This window comes from Larus michahellis, chromosome Z (assembly GCF_964199755.1).
Source record: "Larus michahellis chromosome Z, bLarMic1.1, whole genome shotgun sequence".
Classification (NCBI taxonomy): domain Eukaryota; kingdom Metazoa; phylum Chordata; class Aves; order Charadriiformes; family Laridae; genus Larus; species Larus michahellis.
In genome coordinates this window covers 79329158-79350513 of record NC_133930.1, presented here as the reverse complement: position 1 = coordinate 79350513, position 21356 = coordinate 79329158, and the positions used below count along the sequence as shown (strand labels likewise).

Genomic DNA, 21356 nt, shown 5'->3' with positions numbered 1-21356 from the left:
AAATTCAAATTTTCCCTGCTGTTACAGGTTAAAGCTGGATCTTTAACAATGTTTAAATGAACAAGCATTCACGGTATAAATCAATTTCTGTATGTTTTTAATAAACATGGGAAGGCTGTCATTGGAATAGCGGGTAGCAAGTTGCAGCTAGATGATAAAGAGGAAAGGCTGTAAGCTTTGTGGTCTTTCCTTACAGACCATTTACAGGTTACACACTCTGCTAGTTGAAGGCACAGGGCTGCTCCACCTGCCCTACCAGACAACAAGCCGAGTCTGTCAGCATCTCCAAACTGCTCTCTCCGTGTTGTGTCTTCACGCTGGGGTTGGTCGGGCCTTCAGTAGTAACAACGGTGTGTATCCATGGCAGTAGTCAAACCTTGGCCTTCCTGACCGGTTCAAAAGCGACTGATCTACTCTTCCTCAGCAGTGCTTATATTCTTGTAGTTTGCAAGAGGCAGCGATATCCAGCAGCACCTGACCAGCCATGTGAGGAGGAGGTAAGAGGAGGACACCTCACAGAGGTTATTAACTCCTGTGTGAAAAACGTGACAGGGGCTGTGTCCACCAAGGTAGGTGTCAAAATGTAGGTACTGGCAGTGACAGCGGTTCACCAGGCCGCGGCACCTTCTGACGGGGCTCTGGAGGTCTGGAGATGGGAAAGTCTCTTCCCTGGGCCCATCTGCCGGGCTGTCAAGGTGGTGACAGCTTAAGCGAGCAAGACTTCAAAAAAAAAAAAAAAAAAAAGAAAGAAAAAAAAAAAGAAGGGGCCGCGTTGTCTCTGCAGTGTCCCCGTCCGCCCCCCGGCACCCTCTTCCCTTCACCCCGGCGGCTCCTTCCCGGCTTCCCGCAGCCCCGGCCCGGCCCCCGCCGGAGGAGGCGATTCCACCTCAGCCCTGGGCTTTGGGGCGGGACCGGCCCGCCCCAGCCCCGGTAGGCAGAGGAGAGGCCAGGCCGGGCCAGCGCTGCCTCGCCGTGCCCCGGGGAGCCGCGGCGGCCGCTGCCTCCCCTCGCTCGCGGCGCCATGGAGCGGCGCGGGGCGGCGGCGGGCGGCGATGTCTGCATGTGCCAGACCGTCTTCCCGGCCCACGCCAACCAGCGAGGGGAACTGAGCGCCGGGCAGCTCCTCAAGTGGATGGACGCCACCGCCTGCCTCGCAGGTAGAGGGGCAGCAGGGGCCCCGGGGGACAGGGGGCACCGGCGGGCGGGGGAGCTTCCCCTCAGGGCGGCGGGGAGAGGCGCCCCCGCTGCCATTTGCTCCGGGGGCCGCCCTGCGCCCCCTTCCCACAGAAATGCGCCCTAACCTCGTCAGTTGTGTGGGGACAGCCTCTGCTTTCCTGAAAACCGGTTGCCCCGTCCCGATACTTGCCTGTGACAGGCGAGGAGAAGAGGAAATTTTCCCCCTGGGGGGCTGGAATGGGGCTTGAGGGAAGGTTTCAGTCGGGGGGAGTGTGTGAGATTTGGGGGTTCAGATTAGGAACAGGCGTCAAAGGAGTGAGAAAGCTTGTGGGGCTGGAGTCCTCTCAAATCCTGTCAAATCCCAGGGGAGAGCGAAGGAGGGGGTGACAGGGATGGTTGCCATGAGGAGAATTAAAAAAGAGAGCAGCAGAGGGAAAAACAGGACAGAAAAAAATAAATACTAGAAGAAAGAAAAGTACTAATTTAAGAATATCGGTGCATGGGTGGGAAAAAAAGCCGCCAACCACAAATCCAACCAGCGTGCAAAGCACCCTGTGTCTGGTGCAGCTCAGCTTCGAAAACTTTTAAAATCTCCCTAGCTAACTTTGGGAAGCGAAAGCGGCATCTAAAGCACTAAGAAAACCCAAGGCTCTGCCATCTCTGCTGTCAGTGAACTCCGTTTCCAAGTACAGCTGCATACATTAGCAGTCCATAATGAGCCTGGCGGAGAATAGCGGGTATATTTGGGGAGCTCATGTCTGGATGGCGTCTCTGCGCGACGTGGTGGCCGCGGTGCAGTCGCTGCGTAGGTGTGTGCAGCTTTACGTAACCCGCTCTTCCTATATAGAGTTGGGATCCTGGAGAACTTGTCCCACACAGTAACCTAGAAACTGCCTAGCGTGTAGCAACTTCCCAATATGATCACACTTTTTTTTTTTTTTTTTTTTTTGAGATTTATTCTAGCATGAAGGAGTCATTTGATTTCAGCCTTTCAGTGATTTACCCCGTAACAGGGCTTTCTGTGGAGGGACTCTGAACTGATCTCAACAACTCCTGAACTGGAGTCCCTGCTCTGAAGTGGCAGAGCCCCAGCTGCTCCAAGAGCTGGTCCTTGCTCCCTGGACTTGGGTTAAGCTGTGATGATTTTCATCAGCTGCAAATCTGTCACCAGAGCTCACTTTCATAATTGCTTTTACTTGACTAGGTTTAGGGCAGCAGCAGTCATTCACCCCACAGGGTTAATCCCGTTGCACACAAAGGATTTTTAACACCTTTCCTTGGTTTGCTTTTTTGTCCCACAGCAAGCTCAACATGCCAGTCAGGGATTTGTTTGGCTTTACCATCTTTCACCCGCATTAGTGCCAGCTGCTGCAGTTGCAAGTGCCTGGGCTTTGCACCCTCCTCATCTCATATCCTGCTGCTTTAGATGTGATCCACCTGACTCGCTGCTTCCTTGCTTTTGAGGCTATTTATGACTATCACCTTCCTGTATTACCCGTCACAGTGGCAACTCCAGCCTCTTAGTCATTAGTGACCTCTTCCCTTTCATCGCAGTTTGCTGTCTTTCTGGTAAGTGCCTTCATGTGTTTTACCCTCATATTTTCAAAGGGAACTCCTCAGATACTGGTACAGCTTGTGCACCATCCTCTGATTCCTTCAACCTTTTTCTTGCGATGCTCACTAAAAATACTGGGCTGCTTGGGAGTGAGAACTCTTGCCTGTTGCGCAGTGCCATTTTTTAGGTTTCCTGCTAGTCCTGTCTTTTGCCTCCGTCACTCAGTAAACTTTTTGGAGCAGGGGTTTCCTGTGTTTATACAACTCCTAGTGGAGTGGAGGTTTAGCTTCTGACTTGGAACTCTAGGTGCTATGGTCAAATAAGTAATAAATCACAATAACTGACTGTAAAAAGATAACTATTGGACTATTAAATATTAATAGTAAAGAAGATGTTTACCTTTTCCAGATTAACTTTCATAATTAATACAAATAGGGTGCATTATTTCTCATAACCACATGCATCCTAGAGAGAGGAAGAACACAGTTCAAATTTTGGTAAAAATATTTTACAATTAGTACATACTTGGTTTTGATTTTTTAAATTTTGTTTGTATTTGTTTTCATACAATTCCTACAATTTTAGTACAGCCCTGAGGACATGTACTTACCTGCTTTCCACTGCTGTGACCACACTAAAAAGCCAGCAGATCTTTCTCCTGTGTCTGAGAATCAACTAACATAAAACTTCCACACTGGTTTAACATAACCGATGTTCACAACATCCTGTTTTGAAGGAGATTACTGAGGTTTCTTTAGGCTTGTTAATGCTTTTTGACTCTTTTTTTTTTTTTTTTTTTTTTTGTCCTGCAACATGCTCATTAACGCTCTCTTCCCAGAACGTTCATTTTTAGAGAAAGACCTGAAATAGAGCTTTTCAAACTAAGTAGGATAATTATCGTCATCTAGTCTCATTTCCTGATGTTACCCTTATTTTATGGTGCATATTAACTTTAATTTTATTTGGCTTCTTTTTTATTAAGGGGTCTACTGTAGACTTGCATTAGGGTGATCAAAGGAACTGGAATCTACTGTGTTTCATCTCTGTCTGTCATGCACAAGTATGTAGGTGAATAGCTTGCTGCAAATGCAGTGTGGTAACTGTGTGTCCATGTGTCTCTTTTGAAGCTGAGAAACATGCTGGTGTGTCTTGTGTGACAGCGTCTATGGATGACATACAATTTGAAGAGGCTGCCAGGTACAATACCAGCTAATAATAGTAAAATGTTTTCACTGTAGACATTCTTATTTGGCAGAGATAAACTGTGGCATTATAAAATCTGGGATAGCAGGCCAATGAACTCCTCAGAGTCAGAGGGTTAAGTCTCAAACTTACTCTTTTCTATCTGTGATAGCTTGACCCACCTAGAAAACAGATCAATATCACGAATCAAAAATAAACCGTAGTTACTTTGAATTAGCAACCTAGATGCCAGGTGGGAAACTGATGGCCCAGTAATCTTTGGCTCTAGTTAAAGCGAATGCTGCAGGCTGTTACTTATCTCTGTTAAATAAGGAATACATACCTATAACAGTTACTGTATGAATTTTTTTGTTGTTGCAAGTGCTCTTACGATTTATTTTTTACCATCCATTTCTTTCAGCTTTTTTAAAAAAAATGTGTTCTTGTAACAAAACAGAAATGTTTTGCATTTGTGATCACCGAATATTGAGTGAGTCTACAGGATAATACAGGTCTTAATTTTGGTTTTAACTGTTTTTCGTAATTTTCATAGAACCATAGGGGTTTTCCAAGCGATAAAAGAGACTGCAAGAGGAAATAGCACATTTATTCCAAAACTGTGTCTTTACAGAAACTTAAAGCCATTACTTTGTAGGTTTTGTTTGGTTTTACACCTTGCAATCTGGAAATTATTGAATGCATAGATGAGATGAACCTGATTACATAGACATGCAGTTGTCCTGACTGTGAACTGAGCAACGTGGCTGTCGCATGTAAAGCTGTTGTCAATGTAAAACTGTTTGCACTACATGAGCGTAAAATAACCATCCACTCACACTTCTGAACAGTAGATTTTCAGAGTAGTGGCCATTAGGATGAGAACTAGAACCAATAGCAAAAAAGTGAACATGGTCATACCGAATCTAGAACTCAAGAGAATTTCTTGTTCTGTTTTACAAAATCAGTTCTAAAGTGTTTGTCCTCTCTATGATTGTTCTGCGTTTTTAATTTTGTCCTTAGGAAAAATTCCTGTCTGTGAAAACTGTAACCAAAGAGTCCTACAGATGAAGTCAGTGTAGTGTTTTTCTTTCAGGCATAATACTTCAGTAGCTTCAGAGCAATTTTTTTCTCTTGTTTCTCAGAGCAGAACGGCGCTACTAAAATATACTGAAAATACTTTTCCTTCCAAATTTGTTTCTCAGTATGTCTGTAGTTCTCCTTCCACTTGTGATGCCAATGTTTCATTTATGACAGGAATTTAGGGTACAAGCATAGCAACTGTGAAGTGCTTTCAGTAATTATTTTTTAGCCTCAGGTCATCCCTAACATCCTGTTTGTAGTTTACTGTGTCATTTTCTAAATTTTGCCAGATCTTGTTGATTCTACAATTATCTTGCATAAATAAGAGAGCTCTTATATCTATCTATCTTATATCACTCTAGTAAATTAAAAAGATGTTTTGTAAGTTACCTGCTGTAAGGCTTTATTTACCTAAATCAGGTTTCCAAATGTTCTGTGAGTATTAACTCTTCTGTGCATACTTCTTTTCAGCTGATAAGGAAAACAGAGATTTCCACAAACCTGTATATTTCAAAACTCAGTTTTATGCCGTGATAACAAATGCCTCTTCCTTGTCTCTTAATATACGGCAGTTCAGTGGTAGTAAGAACATCTGATTTAAAATTACATGTATTTAAATTTTGTTAGAGGTCCATACGTGAATCGCATTCAGTTTATTCTAATATATTTCAAAAGCTTTCTGCCAGTTACAAGTGGAAGTGTGGTGTTCTGTGCCTTCTGCCCTTACATATCTATTTAAACACCCAAGTTGATCAGCTCTCTTGGCTTAAATAAATCAGTTTGTCCAAAGCCAGAATACATGATACGGTGGAAAATATTTCATTTTGAAACAGGTCCCAAAAGTATATGAAAAGACATTTCCCTATCATACACTCTGGCCATCTCAGTTCTGACGTCTTTATTTTCTGATATGGCTGTGGACCCCAGAGGACTACACTTTCCTACAATGAAATATGCGTCCAGCTGCGTATACTGCTTGGAGCACCAGGGGAGATGTCCGTCAGACAGGGAATGTAATTAGTCTGCGAAGTCCAATCCAGCCTTATTGCAGGGCTGGTGCCTCAGGCTGTGTGAGATCACATTCAGCTTTGTTGTGTTGTTCCCACCCTGCAGTTTCCTCAAAGGTGGACAGACCCAGACTTAACTCTCTCAACCTCTCTTATGCAATGCTCTTGCACAGAGGAAGAGAGGTCACCAGGGAGGTGTCACTGACAAAGGTGAAATAAACAATCTTTGTACAGAGGAACAGAGGCCAGCAAGCCTGAGGTAAGGACCTCTGCAGTCCCTGCTGGGACCTCATGGATGATCCAGCATCGTGATGTTCTTGACAGGGACCGTGACATCCTCTGGAAGCATCTGCAGAGACTCTGAACTCTCCTGCTTTTAAGGAAATCCTCACAGTCACTATCAGCATGTGTCGTGTTCAATCATAGAGTTTATCTAATGAGTATATTCTGTCTTTTTTCACTTTGTACTTGTCATTACCTCTGCTGTGTGTTACTGTAATCGTCTTGGGAGTTTTGTGACAGATAATAGTCTTCAGAGGTGTTTCAGAGTACTTGACTGAGATCTGTCTCTAAGCTTTCTAAAGCCCTTTTACGAGATCATAACATTAACTTCTTTTTCAAGCTTGTACATAAATATTGTGTTATTGTTCTGAACACGCTCTCCTTCTTGTAAATGAGCTGGTGGTTCCGGTAGCTGTGCAGTTTAGAACTATTATGTTAGTGATTGTGCTTTTTCTTTGCAATGAATGATGGAAAAACTTCTGAGTACGTTCTTCAAAAGGTAATGAGGGCTGCGTATCTGCAGATGGTCTTAATTCTTTCATTTAACCATGCTTTTCCCCCTGTCTACTCAAAGGCTTCCACTTGTGTTCTTGAAAGTGAACAAGAAGGAGAAAGTTTCTGTGCAGTTGGTTGTTCCTGTCCGGTACTGTAAAGGAGCAGGTTTCCTACTCCCTATTCTAGTGTTTGGTAACAATTTATTTGAAGTTCTGCAATTGAGAGGAGCAATTTAGGAAAAGACTTACCTTTAAACATCAAAACCCTATTCCTTAAATGAGGAAGAAATTATAAAGAATTTTTTTTTATAAACTGGGGTCATAACTGTGCCAAATCCTTAGCTGTAAATGCCTATTTCATAGATACTCAAGTGGTCTGAGTTATATTTTGCAGTCCTGGATGTAGCTAGCAGCACTTTGCCTGCTCTGGGACTGGTCTTTAGCAGTTGTAAGTTAGTCTAAATTCCCTGTTAATTTGGCTTCTTTTGACTTACCATGCACGTGTCTTTTTACGGCTCTGCTCAATAAGCAACTTTAGGGGAAACTGCCTTCTGTCCACCCTTTCAGCGTTGCCTTGTGTTAGGATATTAGAGGTTTGAAAACAAGGGTTACTCTTGTTATCGACGCGTAGCAGGTACTTCAGAAATTCCAGAAGGAAAGAAATTACTTTCTCATTTAAATTTTATTCTATGAAGATATAATTCTGTTTAGATATTCTGTGTAGGTAAATGGGAAAGAGTAGTTGTTCATAGGTGTGCTGTTAGGACAGAAGAGACATGCTGCAGCCGTGTTCTTGGCCAAAACTTACAAAGTGAACTCTTTCCCCGTCCTTCAAAGATGTCAAAGAGCACTTTTTGTTCTGGGATTATTGCTTCATGTGCATGTCTGTATGCTAGAGAATGCACATGGAGTATATCTTGTGTGGTTTTGCAGCTAAATATACTCAGTGATTTGATGTAACTCGTGGCAAGGTGTGCCTTTGAAGAGAGGTGGAATCCAGGCCAAGATTTCTCGAGGGACCTGGGGCCTGGAGCACACATGACATCATACAGACATCATCAAGGAGAAGGAATGCCGATATTAAGCTTATGCAGTTTTCAGAGTGACTAAAATCATTATTGAGCTTGAATGAAGTTGAACAACAGTGGTAATAAACCTTTTTCAGTCCATTTTCAGTATGGTATGGAAGACACAAACTGATCAATGAGGTTTTCTTCACTACTATTAGGAATACCTAGAGAAGCAGGTTCAAACCCTTATTAAGCTGCATGGTTACATACTGATGTTATTCTTAACAGGGTTGGACAAATTATTACCATCAAAGCAAAGGTGAACAGAGCATTCAAAACCAGCATGGAGGTAAGAGATCATTGCTCTTATTCCTAGCAATGTTTGAAGAGTAGAGAGGTGGGAGGAGTAGAGGAATGCAGCATGAGTCCATTTGTTTCAGAAGGAACGTTGTGTAGATATCTAAACAATAACTCTCGTTTCATTATGACTATTATAATTGCATGTTTCCTGTAAAATAATCCATGTCAATATAGGAACTGGACACTGAAGACTTAAAATCTTTGGCAGGTGTAATGGACAGGATGAGATGGGTGGTGTTGCTTCAGTCCAAAGCTATTGACCTCTAAGCAGTCTTTGGATCAGAGCTAGGATCCTGAATAGGTGGAGTTCTAGGTATTTTTGAAACTTCTGATAAAAAAATATTTATCTCAGGCATTCTTACTCTTCATATTGTAACAGTACGCAAAGAATTGCCCCATCACTTGTTTGAAATCAGAATTGAACCTTAAGGGTACTTTTCTCTGCATTGTGCCCAAGTCCAATTTTCATTAATGTTAGTGGAAGGGATGCATCTCACAGAGAATGTAGAAGGTTCCAAAAATAAGAAAAAAAACCCAGAAGCTTTGATGCATGTCAGGCCCATCTCACAGGATCAAATAGAGTGTTTCACCTTGAAGTGTTTCATTGTGTTTTATATGCTTATGCGGACTATTTTGCTCATACAGATCTTAGAAAGATTTACATGGGGACTCCAAATGGCACACAAGTAAATGGAAAGAGATGTCCATAAAATTAAATCTAAATGTCTTTCCTATTTTTTATTTTACACTACAGGTGATGCTAAACGTACATACACAGTTGTTGTACTTAAGAGTTTTGCAGAGCTCAGCGACTATTGCGATGTTCGTATGTGTTCAGAGATGTATCAGTGATAAAGCAGTTTTTTACCTTTTTTCTTTTTTGGTTTAAGAAACTGGAGGTGATCAATTTGATAGACACTGCACCATTTTCTCTCAACTCAACTGACAATGAATTAAATACCTTTCTTTGTCTCCTTCCTCCACTACCTCCTTCCTCCTAGGTTGGCATCAAGGTTACAGTACAGGACGTTCTGACTAATGTTGAAAAAATTGTGAGTGTGGCATATGCAACATATGTAGCCAAACCAGTTGGTGCTGGAAAGGTATTATTTCTGTTTTTTTCTATGCTTGAAGTTACTGGGACTGAGTTTCTGTGAAATAACCCAACTTCTTTGGTTGTGAACACAGGAAAATGTTTATATCTGTTTATTCTGATCAGCAATAGGAAAATAGTGTGAAGTCTGGACTATATGGGGATCTTTTTTTTCCACATCTCTGCTCTGAAGTTATTAGGGATGGTTTTTTTTTATTGTTTCCACTTTTTCTGGTGCATTTGCTAGTAATAGAACTGGTGTCTGTGTAAGGGCTGCAGTCAATATCGACAGAGGCAAGCACTGTAAGGGAGATCCATGTGACTCCGCATGCTCTCTCTCCTTTTAAGAAACTGATCTATATACATCTTGAAACCTGCAAGGGTGTTGGGAGTGGGGTTTCTTTATCCTTCACTCCCCTTTTGAGGAGGTTGTTCAGACATCACTGTTCAGATAGAAGACAGTATTTTTAAGCTAGCTTCCAATCTAAATTAATTCTTTGCTGTTTATGTTAATTTGTTTTTATGCCAATGTTGTTTCTTCTCCCCAGTGTTTGGCACCCTGGAGGTATTTAGAAATCGGTGATGGTACTGTCTGGCCTTCACATTGCTGTGCCAAACCAGCAAAGTTCTTTTAAACTTTTCATATGATAAAGGCCAAATATCCCTCAGATCCTCTTAATAAACTCCATTTGTATGTATATTCTACTTTCTTGAACATGAGTGACTAGAATCATATATCTGGCTTTTTCTTGTCTTGTTGAATGCGTTATGACAGTGAACCTGCCTTTTTAACATCCATTGCAGATTGGCAGAGAGCAGTCATCCCACGAGCAATTAATAGATCCAATCACTTCTGCTTTCTCTTCTGCAATGACATATTACAATTTGCAGAAGAAACAGATCGGAACAGTTTTACCAAAACGAAAGCCCAGCTTGTGTCTGAAAGGTTAATGGCTAAACTGGTTAACCTGAAAGCATTAAAACACATAAAGTTAGGATTGTTTATTATTGGTTTGATATCATATACGTGGTGTCAACCCATTTACCTTTTACCCAAATTTCCAGGGAGGTTAATTCAGGATTAAATTGGTGATGATTAACTAAGATTAATCTTAAGACAGGAATGCCCCAGAGGAAGTTTGAGAATTAGGTTCAAATTCCATCACAAATTAAAGTCTTGGGGAAAATTAAAGCACATTTCTTTTGAACAACTGTTGCTAATGTTGTGCAGGGAGCAACAGTATGCGCTCATCTTAGTATTTTAGCAGGGCCATCTGTAAAAAGGCAGAAGCTCTTGAGGAGGGATAGAAAGGAAAGGAAAGGCAAGGCAAAGAAACTGCAAGAGAGTTTGAGTGAAGACTCAAAGACTGAGAAACATCAGCAGCACCACTGCAGGACACGAAATGTTGAATTTGTCTGTGTTGCAGTGTGTCTGCATTATGTTAAGGTTTTTGAGGCTAGACCTTGTAGACAAATCACACAAATGACTGTTCAGTGGCACCTCTGCAGTATTTATATAAGTGCAATGACTTTCTTTAATGAGTAGAGGTTTGGATTCAGTTTGTCATTGAGCTGATATACATGGGAATTTGCCCTTAAGGGAGAAGAAGGTCTGATCTGTGCAGAGAAGGGTGTGTATCTGGGCACAAGTAGCATTTTGGGCATAAATGCATGGAGTCTGAAGCAGCACCAAGTGCTGGGTATTCATGTGTTTCTCCTCCACCTCAGAAAACCAGTGCTTCTTTGAAAATAGGTCCTCAGATAGATGGAACAGGCTATGTGAGTATGGAGCCAATTGTGAAAGAGGGAGTGGGCTACTTGTGTAGTGAGTGAGAGTGGGCTCTGTGGTACTTTCCCATAGCCTATACCACTGATCAGTGCAACTGGTTTGTTCTTCTGATACAAAAATTCAATACTCAGACTTTCATATTATATTTCCTTTTTTTTTGTTTTTTTTTTTTTTAAATGAGTACTGTCTTAGACTGTGTGCTGTCATGGATGTTTGTATTTAAAAGTTAAAAGTTTTAACAAATTATTCTGAAAGGATAATGTAGACTCTCTTGAACTCTGTGCTTGTTTATATTAATAGAACTTGCCATGTTGGACTGTTGAGGGCAAAAGGTTGTAGAAAATGATGATGCCATTTTAAGTTCAAAGTGCACTTTGTTATGATTATAGCAATCAGAAGCTTTTTTTTTTTTTCATTTACATAGATTGAATTAGAACCTGTAAAGCTTCTGTCTAGAGAAGACCACCTGGAGCACTCCCTGGCTATTGAGAGAAGAAGAATCCGACTGGGCTATGAACAGGTCTTTCAGAACCTAATGCAGGAGAGTAATAAGGAAGGTGATTACTGTGGTCAGCACAGAGGATTGAACAAATAGCTTGTGGGCAGCTGGAAGAGAGGAAAAAAGCAGATGAACATCTGAGTAGGGCTCCTTGAGGTTGTGGTATTACGTAAAAACATGTGCCAGATTTGCGGGGGTTTGCAAGAAAGTTACTGTAATAGAGTGGTATTTCTTTGTCTTTCAGAAATTCGAGATTTAAAAATGCAGGATTGAAGGCCAAGCATGCATTAAATAGATGTGACATGCAGATCTTCATGTAGGTTGTGTGTGTAAGGTTTTACGGTTCATACAGAATTTTGCAATATGGTAATAAAATCTTGTGACATTAGTTGTGGTATAGATAGAAGGATAAAATTCATCCAGGCTTATGGCTATGTCTTTGCAAGAAAGCGCTAAGAACTATGTTTATGCCGTGAGATCATTCCCAACCAGCATGAGAAACTTCATTACATGAAGCTCAAAACAGGTAAAATGACCAAATTAGAGAAAGTCAGCCAAGAAGCAGGTTCATCTTTATTTCTGATAGCAATCTCTGTTCTTAAAGAGAATCTTAAAAAAAAAATCTGAGCCATAGCTCCGTGTATAAACAACGGACATTATGTGGTTTTACTGAGGAAAGATGAAACCTGTTGTAAATATAAATTCTAGTCTTAACAATTTAATAAGACTGTGTAGTACTGAAGAGACTTGTTTGCTACAAGCAAACAAGTTATTTGTCTTCATGGTAACTGTCTCACAGGAGACGGTTTTATACCATGAAAGACAAATCAGAGGTTGATGATTTTGTTTTCCACTGCCTTGCCTGGAAAATTCCTCAAAGGATCTTACCATTATTAGCACTAATTCACTTCCTTAAGGAAACAGAACAAGCAAAATAGAGGAAGGAGATAAGAAAATATTGCATATAAAGGCTGCCAGGTAGCAAAATAGGTATAAATCGTATCTGGAAAGTGAAGTTTGTCTTCTCAGTGGATCTTATACAACAACTTCAGTAGGTCCAAAGTGCAAGTTAGTCAAACGTGTCTGCACATTTATATAATTGCAAAGTTAGTTAATTATGGCAGAAGTCAAAAGTACAATTCAGGTCAAGCAGCTTCTAGTATAGGTGTGCATTTTTAAAATGGCTGACATCATCTCATGCCTAAATCTGTTCTTGCAAAATATAAATGAAAATACAAACCTTAGTATAAGGATGTGTGACTAAAGATTTGAAATGGAATTGGAAATGCTCAGATAATGAAAGGTGGTTACTTATTCAGATCCATATTTTTTTCTTTCATGTGTTCTATATTGTCTCTGGTAATCACAAGATTTGTAACAGGTTATGAAATAATCATGTCATACTGTAACCTTAATCAGACAGATTTGCACAGGTGTCATCATACATGGTGGTCAAAGTCTACGAACGGCATTAGAAAAAATGATAAACTGCTCTGACAACATCTGTTAGAGATCATGCATAGCAACCATGAATAATCACAAGCACATGCTGGGGCGGTTCGCTGCCTGCATTCACAGCTAGCCAGCTTTCACAGTAACTGCTTCTGACACAGCGTCTTTGAAGGGTATAGTGAGGGCTGGGAAGGATCACTGTGCTGTGGTAGACTGCAGGGTGCACCATCCCCCACCTCTTACATCTCTCAGAAGAACAGAGCAAATCTTCAGCCCCTTGCTTCCCTTGCAAAGAACAGAGGTCTTCTGTGCCTTTCTTTTTTTCTTCTTCTCATTGTGTGTGAAGCAAATTGCACGCTTCGGTAACTGCGGATATTTTCTTCCTGGCTATCAGAGTTACTAGCTGAAATACTTCATTTATACATTGCTGCTGTATTTCAGATTCTTTTGAAGAGGAAGATGCAGTTTCAACTGACCTTACTCATGTACAGAGTATTGAGCTTGTCCAGCCTCCTCATGCAAACCATCACGGAAACACTTTTGGTGGCCAGATCATGGCTTGGATGGAGACAGTGGCAAGTATTTCAGCAAGGTACTTTTCTACATGTAGTCTTTCCATATGGTTCTGAATGGATGTGATTTTAGTATTAAGGTTTCACAGGGATTTATTTTATGAAAAATACAGAACCAAACCTTAGTGACTTTTCTTCCTTCTCAGATTGCAGGAGGCCTTTGAACTATTTATGTGGTGCAGTTCCCGCAGCATGCCACATCACTGCGGGAGTCAAATATTATTCTTCTTTTGTTACACATGCAGACCCTAAGGCAAAAGCGGCTATGTTATCCTCCTGAGAATCTCTGCAGAAAGTCAGCATTGGAAATAGGAATGGAAACTTGGCCTCCTTGTGGTTGGTGGGGTGTTTTAAAAGCGGAGTTAGTTGCTAAGTCAGGATAAAACCGATACTGACCTTGTATCAAATGGTACCTCAAAACGAACAGCCTTCTGAATGTTAACTTGCAGATCATTATACCAGAAGGAAGAGTAAGTCAGAGAAGGAGACTCAAAAGAAACAGGTTATATTTTGTTGGTGTGCACACAGAATGGATTCACAACCTTCAGCAAGTCACTTAACCTTTCAGTCTCTCTGAGTTACTTATCTTATAGGTTGTAATAGTTTTAGCAGTTTAAAGGGCTCTGACATCTTCAGGTAATATGTGCAAAGTATTTTTGTGACACTGCCTAGCATTGCTTGTCGGTATGGCCTAGGCATACAGTCATTTCTCTTCCCCTGAAATCAAACCGTTGTTTTTCTCCCTCCTTGTTCTTGGACTCTATACAAAGCTTCTTTGTAAGCAACACTTGAGTTTCAGTTTGAATTCTCCTTGCATACCAAGTGACCTAATTCACTGCAGGGATGTTAGATGTGTTTTTGCTTTTTAACTTTAATAATTAAATGACTTCTCCATTCATTATTCATATAGTTTTGATTTGTAGCCAGTAGTTGTACTGATAACAACGGGTTTTCTGTAGTAGTTGGATAAACAACTTGCTTTAGTAATATTAGAATGCACTGACCTTACCCCAGTGTGTAATTTCATTGGCTTCAAAGGGACTGTTTCAGATTTTTGCCATAATATGGCCCAAAATATTTACCTGTTTTTATTTGATAAATTTTACCTAGTGAGAGTCACATTTAGTTTTAAAAAGAGAAGGAAAACATCAGGAAGCCAAGTAGTGAAAAAATTTTCTTTGACATAATGAATGTCAAGCATGATTTATCATGTTGAAAATTTCAGGAATAATAGCTGGTGACAGAGGCTTGTTGAAAACAGAGATTTTGTAGTTTATGCTTGAGAAATAGCTAGTATCACTATAAACCTTTTGTGAGGCAACTCGCGATTAGACCTGGCCTTTGAAGGTGCCAGCTAAGAGTTGCTATGGCCACAAACTCATGAAGGCATGGAAGAGGAGGGCTAACCCTTGAAAAATAAATTTCTAAGGGCATTTTAGTGGTTACTCACCCTCCTCTCCCCTCCACATTTTTGACTGGACAGTCAATGGAAATCTTGCAGATAGCAATAAAGCTATTTGAATATTAGTAATATTAGTTTGAACCAGATCTGTACTTTCTTATTTCTTACATTTGAAGTAAAAGCATTCAAAATATAGTTTTCCAGGAAAAATGAAATATTTAGGCCAAATTTCTGGTTTCTTCCTCTCATTTTCAATAATGTTGTGTTTGCATCTTTATAGTGAACATTGGAAATAAGATCACCATTTAGCGTTTTAAATCAGAAAAGCAAATTATTCTTAATGAAATTACAAAGTCGTTTGAATGTATTAGTCTATTAAAAAGATGTACCAGTCAATTAATTAGCTACAGATAATTGTGTGCATTTAACGATACTGGTACATTAGTTTGCAGAGTGCAGTTGAGTTAAAAGCTAGGAACACTACAAAGTTGTATTTTTGTATTTTTCAAGTTGAAAAACTGCACAATGAAAAATCTCTTCTCAGATGTGCATATGAGATTCTTATTGAGGAGTTTTGCAAACATCAGAATAGAGTGTGTTTTTTTCAAAATCTAAAAATAAATGGCATTATTGTGTATTGTTCGCTATTCATGTGATGCACAGAAATCCCAGTCAAGAATGGGGCTTTGACTACATACCGAACTGCTGAAGAAACCTAATTTTTGCTCACTCCAGAGAGCTTGCAGACTAGATTCCAATTCCACAAACCCTTAAGCTGTATCTGTACTGCAGATTTTTTCTGGAATGTCTGTGAAGGTCAGAAAAGTGGTGGGTTGTTGGAATTCCCTAGTGTAGATGACACAGTATTGCAAAGCTCTTTCTTTAGCTGTTTAGCTTTGATTAGGTGTATATCTGTTTGTCCACTTTACTGTCCAAAGAGTAGCTCTGTTAGTAAGCTTATGGAAAGGGTACTCACCTGGCACAGGCAACCTTCTGCACTAGACTAGCTGAGTTTTACCAGAGTAGCTACAACTTATTGCACAAGCAGTTCAAAGAGGTGCAGTAAGATAATCCAGCTGAACCTGATTACATGCAATTGAACACAGTACAGGATCAGGTCCAAACTAAGAAAAGACAGGTGAGTGAACAATGCACTATGCAATTGGAAGGGCAAAGGGAACAGAACTACTAAGACTTGTGTGTTTGTAATCCACTATTGTGCCCTCAGCTTTTGAATTTAGCCAACAGTTCTGCATTTCTGAATTGATAATTGATCAGTTCAACATCTTTCAACCCCTTTGTATGTGTAAAGATGAGTTTCCCAGCTCAGCATCAGTAGTGAACTGCACATAGTTAAAAGACCAAATTAAAATAAAAACCAAAACCAACTATGCATTTGGCAGTTATAGGAGTAGTTTTTTATTCTTACCTCATATAACACTAGCAGAAATCATCTGACAAACAAGCAAAAAAGTATCAATATTAAAAGGAATAGATAGATTGACATTGCTTTGCTTGAACACTGTTTCTGGTGCTCAACCTTTCTGATCAGGTTTCTTTTAATTGTTTGAAGGCTTTATGATCTGGCATTTTTACATCATGAACAATATCCTACACCCCGTGCAATCATACAGAAATTAATGAAACTCTGTGAAGTAAGTGGTTACTCTGTTTGTAAGGGATTCATGGTCTGTCTCCAAAAGAAGGTAGTATCAAGCCGTGAGAATTAATTAGTCGGTGTTTGTAAAGTGTGTTGAAAATGAAACAGCATGACATAAGTGGTATTATTATGTTTGAACCTGGAATTATGTACTCTCGGAGCTGAACATGTTAACTGTATTTCAGTGGGTTATGGAATAAATTAGTGTAATATAGTGATCTTCTAGGTTGTGCAAACCTTGTTGCTCTAACTGCTACCTACTTCAAACATAACAAAGGAGGTTCTTTAACACGGCTGTATGTTTTGCTCTCTATCTCTGTTGCTTTATTTTCCAGCCGCCTTTGTCGTTCATACCCCATTTTGAAATCAGTCAATATGTTTAAATTCTGGGGACCGTCCATCGTGGGTGACCGCCTTGTCTTCAATGCAATTGTGAACAATACGTTCCAGAATAGGTAAAGCTCCTCATCTGTTTGTCTTCCTTGACGTCTCTAGGACCAGCCTAACTGAGTGTTTCAGGTTTCAGCTATCAGTAGGATTTGCATTATTGAATGAATAACATTTCAGCTGGAGCTTTGAAGGATATATCTATATCTGTCTATCTATATGTACTTTTTTAAACTTTTCTCAGGGAAAGTTTTTAAAAAAATTGTTCTCTGACTTTCACTCTCAATTTAAAGATCATTTCTAACCAAATCCCAATCCTGCAAACTCAGAACATAAATATCACTCTGAAATTTGGGCATCTTCAAGGATGAGTTGGTCCCACAGCTTTGATTCTTCTGAAGGCCTCAGCTTGCTGCTAGAGTCTTCCTGTCTTGGCATCTCTTTCCAGATCTGGGTTCTGTTTATTGCTTGTTAATGGAAAAAATCATGCTTTGTTTAGTTCATTTCATTTGGGTGTACACAGGGGTGAGGCTTTGCCAGTTGCAGTTTGGAATAAATGGCTACAGCCCATGCTGAAATTTTATCTTTAGCTGTGTATATGGTCACCCTGCGCACAAAACACAGATTTTGGCACACCGAACCACCATCTCCTGGAATTTGGTGGTGTGGCTGTTGAGCAATCTTGCACAGATCCTGCCTGCTAATGGTTAACTCTCTCTCTCTTCTTTGCATGCACTATCTCCTCTGCAGTTTTAGGGCTACTGTTGCGTTTGCATCACAGAGAATGACTCTCCTCTGACCTTTGGCACCTCTCTGCTAGGCTGTTTCCCCGTCTACATGAATGGCGCCTTGGGCCAACAGACCCTCTGGCTATGCCAGGGGTGTGATATAACTTACATGGGGCCTTGTTCCATCAGTGGAACCTAGAGCAGGAGGACATGTTCAGAAGCTGCAAGAGATGTAGCAAGACAAACCACAAGAAGGCAGAAGCTAAAGTAATTCCTCCTCCAAATTCTGTACATGAGGCAAATGTTGTCCTGGCATTGCTGTTCTATGTTTTCTTTGTAGATGTATTTGGTCCCCACAGGACACTAGTAGGGCACGAATTACCTTCATGCTATGCTTCTGCTGAATGTCAAATCAATGTCATCCAGTTCACCTTTGCTGTCTGTTCTCATAGTATGCTTACTGGTGTTCATATTTTACTACTTAGCTCAATTTTTGCTCTTTTTATTGATGCTATTTATCTAGTGACACCTTTTATTTTACTTCTGAAATCAGTCTGTCCAGACTGAGTAATTTATTTTGTATGCTACAGAAACTATTTCAGTCAGGCTTCCTGCACACAGGAAAGTGTACATCAGCCCTTTTTAGTATGTCTCAGGGCTGCTTCTGCATCACTTGTTGTAGTTCAATAATTAATTTAAACTTTTATTTCAGTGTCGAGGTTGGTGTTCGTGTTGAGGCTTACAACTGCGAAGAATGGATCAAGAACCAAGCACGGCATATTAACAGCGCATTTCTCATTTTTAACACTGTAAATGACAAAGGAGAGCTGCTCCCTTTCCCCAGAATCAAACCTACTACAAAGGTCAGGTCTTATCCTCAGGAGCAGGATGAATGCATACATGAGATTATGTGGTCCAGCCCAGCTCACTGCATGTCACACAGCCATATAACCTTGCTGGGAAAGCAAGGACTAAACAGGGAGGTGCAGAAGAGAAAACCTCTAAATGAAATGTTTGCCTTTGAGGAAGAGATTTGTCATTGCTAACTTCAGTCATCCAAAATGTGGAGGGTGGTCATCATTAGAAATTCTGTAATTAGTTGATGGACAGGGAAGAAGAATCTGCTTTACGCACGTTTGCACCTATCTCTGTCTCCTGTCTTGTGCAATTTCCATGGACTGCAGAAGCTGCCCAGACAGCAAAAACCTAACTGAAACTCATAAGTGTTCAGTGAATAAAGTTATTTTTTCTAAACCCTTAATGAAGATTAGAAATAGAGTTAATAAAGAAGTCTGTAGGAATCAAATCCCGTGGCATGGGTGGGCTTCCTGGTTCCTTTGACATGGAGATCTCAGCATGCGTTTCCCTGAAAGTGGTTCATAAAGCACTCGGAGCAGTTTGAATACTGTTGTTGAATTATTTGCTGTGATGTCTCCTGTCATTAACTTTACTGCTCCAATTACGAGATTTTTATAGAGCCAGCACAGACAGAAATTAAATGATTATTTAACATCAATGGACTTAACATTTTATGGGATGGCAACTGGACAAATAAATCAAGGTGTCCTGTGTACTATGTAATGAGGCAGTAACGTTCACTACTGCCCATTACAGACTGTTCCAAGAGGAAAAACTGACCCTTCCTCTTAAAAAAAAAAAAAAAAAAAAATATATATATAGTAATTTTTAGAAAAAGCCATAGCAGATTAGTTTCTGTGAGAAAAACGTGCTTCCCTTAAAGACTTGTCTAGAGGGGCGTCCACAAGCTAAGTGTCAGGATACGAACATGTGCACCCATTCCTTCAGGTCAAGCAAACAAATCTGGGAAAATTAGTATGTGCTCAAGATAATTTAAACTTTCAGTGGTCATTTGACTGAAAGTGACAGCTGGTATGGCAGTGCTCTATAGAACAGGCAAGAGACGTCTTCAAAAAATATTATGAAGGATTGGTGTAAGGAAGGCTGAGATGCATTGATCTGGAAACAATTCTTATTCCAGAAGCTACATGTCAGTTCTTAAAAGTAGAAAAAAAGAAGCTTTTTCCAAAGTGGCATATCCTTCAAGATTACAAGTCCTATTGACCTTTAATGCAGTTTGCTGTGGTGTATGCTCTTGGGTCACTTATGTGTTTCAAAAAAAATAATCCACCCTGGCAGAGTAATAATACAGGAAGGGAAAGACCTGCCACCTTGAAGGGCAGATCACATCTGTTTGCACAGTGCTTGCTCTGTGTCCCAGATCCATGTGCACTAAGATAGTAATTCTTCCATGCTTCCTTTGTGCGTTGAACATCAGGTGGTGATGAACTGGATAAATGGTTTATTTGGTGGGTGGCGCATTTAGAAAGAACATAATGTGTGTGGTGCACTGCCCAGCTGCCACTGGTTTAGGACCAAAAAGTGCTACAGGTATGCTACTGTGATACAACTTTTTTATTGGATTGTTTTTGCAAATTTAAGGGAATATTGTCAAATCAAAAATGAATCACTGACTCATGTTAATCTGGGGAAAGTCCAATGTGCAGACTACAGTTCTTTATTTATTTGGAATACATCTCTGGTGTTTCTCCATCTGTAAGAAATAGGGTTTAGTTGTCTGTTTTTTAGAGGGTGTCCTAAAATAATCAGATGTGTTACTGTCTGGTTTACTTTTTATAAAGGATGATATGAGGCGATACCATGGAGCTATTGCCCGAAGGAGAATTCGACTAGCCAGGTATAGTTGGGTTACAATGAGAACTTGATTTTGAAAACTTAACTTTTTAATGTATCCTCTAAAAAAAGTGATCATTTGTTAAGTAGTCGAAGTCTCCACAAAGATAACTGTTATGTTCCTTAACTTTCCAACTAATTTTGCTTGAGTTGCACTGAAATTATTAGAGGCCGCTTGTCTCAAAAACTCGTTGCTCTATAGGTTATTTTGTTTCCCCGTCTTTCTTGGGAAGAAAAAGGAGTCATTGCAACCTGTCTTGCAACCGAAAATTGATAAAATACCTGTAAAGTATTTAGAAGACACTTAAGCCTATAAAAGTGATTGTTTCTAGCATATATAGAAGAAAGTGTAGAGAATCAAATTCGTGCCATTATTTTTCTTTTGAATTTTGTTTTAGAAAATGCATGCTGTCTGCTAAGGAAGACAAACCTTCTGATTCCTGGGAGAGAAGCAACCAGGTAATCTGTAGATGGTGTCCTTATTGTCTACTTACATGAAATGGTGTATTTGTACACTTTTTGGTTATGTAAAACAGTTGTACAGGCTGTATCACTGTCCAAAGTGGACCTTCTGTATTTAAGCATTATGATAGTCATGGAAGAATGGATAAATGTATATAATAAGATGAATTTTTTTTTTCTTCTGAAAAAAAGAGAGTAGATGATTGATTTAAGAGTAGGTTTCATACAAAACATAAAAATTGTCTTTTAAGATAGACTTTTTTAACAAGTGGTCCCTTACGCAGCTGAGCTGTAAGGTCTCCTGCAGATTTCTATCCCAGTGTCCTCAGCTTTTAAAAAAAAGCTGAATTCTCCTGCAGAGGAATTGGTTTGGGTTTTTTTTTATCTGCATCCAGCCATTGACTTCCTCAAAAATTGCTGTGAGGAGACCGATTAGTAAATGCTAAAGGTCGGG

General features: G+C 40.1%; 1 protein-coding gene across 2 annotated transcripts in view; it reads left to right on the top strand.

Moving 5' to 3' along the window:
- The first annotated feature begins 911 nt into the window (after positions 1-911).
- Positions 912-21356, top strand: part of ACOT12 (acyl-CoA thioesterase 12) — a 30103-nt gene continuing 9658 nt past the window's right edge. The window contains exons 1-11 of one of the 2 annotated variants that reach the window (XM_074570371.1): positions 970-1157; positions 2478-2745; positions 3859-3928; positions 8075-8135; positions 9148-9249; positions 11453-11585; positions 13421-13571; positions 16949-17068; positions 18441-18591; positions 20389-20444; positions 20839-20899. In XM_074570371.1, the coding sequence (XP_074426472.1) occupies positions 3897-3928; positions 8075-8135; positions 9148-9249; positions 11453-11585; positions 13421-13571; positions 16949-17068; positions 18441-18591; positions 20389-20444; positions 20839-20899 (867 nt within the window). In that variant the 5' untranslated portion in view covers positions 970-1157; positions 2478-2745; positions 3859-3896. Of the gene's footprint in view, positions 1158-2477; positions 2746-3858; positions 3929-8074; positions 8136-9147; positions 9250-11452; positions 11586-13420; positions 13572-16948; positions 17069-18440; positions 18592-20388; positions 20445-20838; positions 20900-21356 lie in introns of both variants that reach the window. The other variant, XM_074570370.1, reaches the window with a different exon arrangement.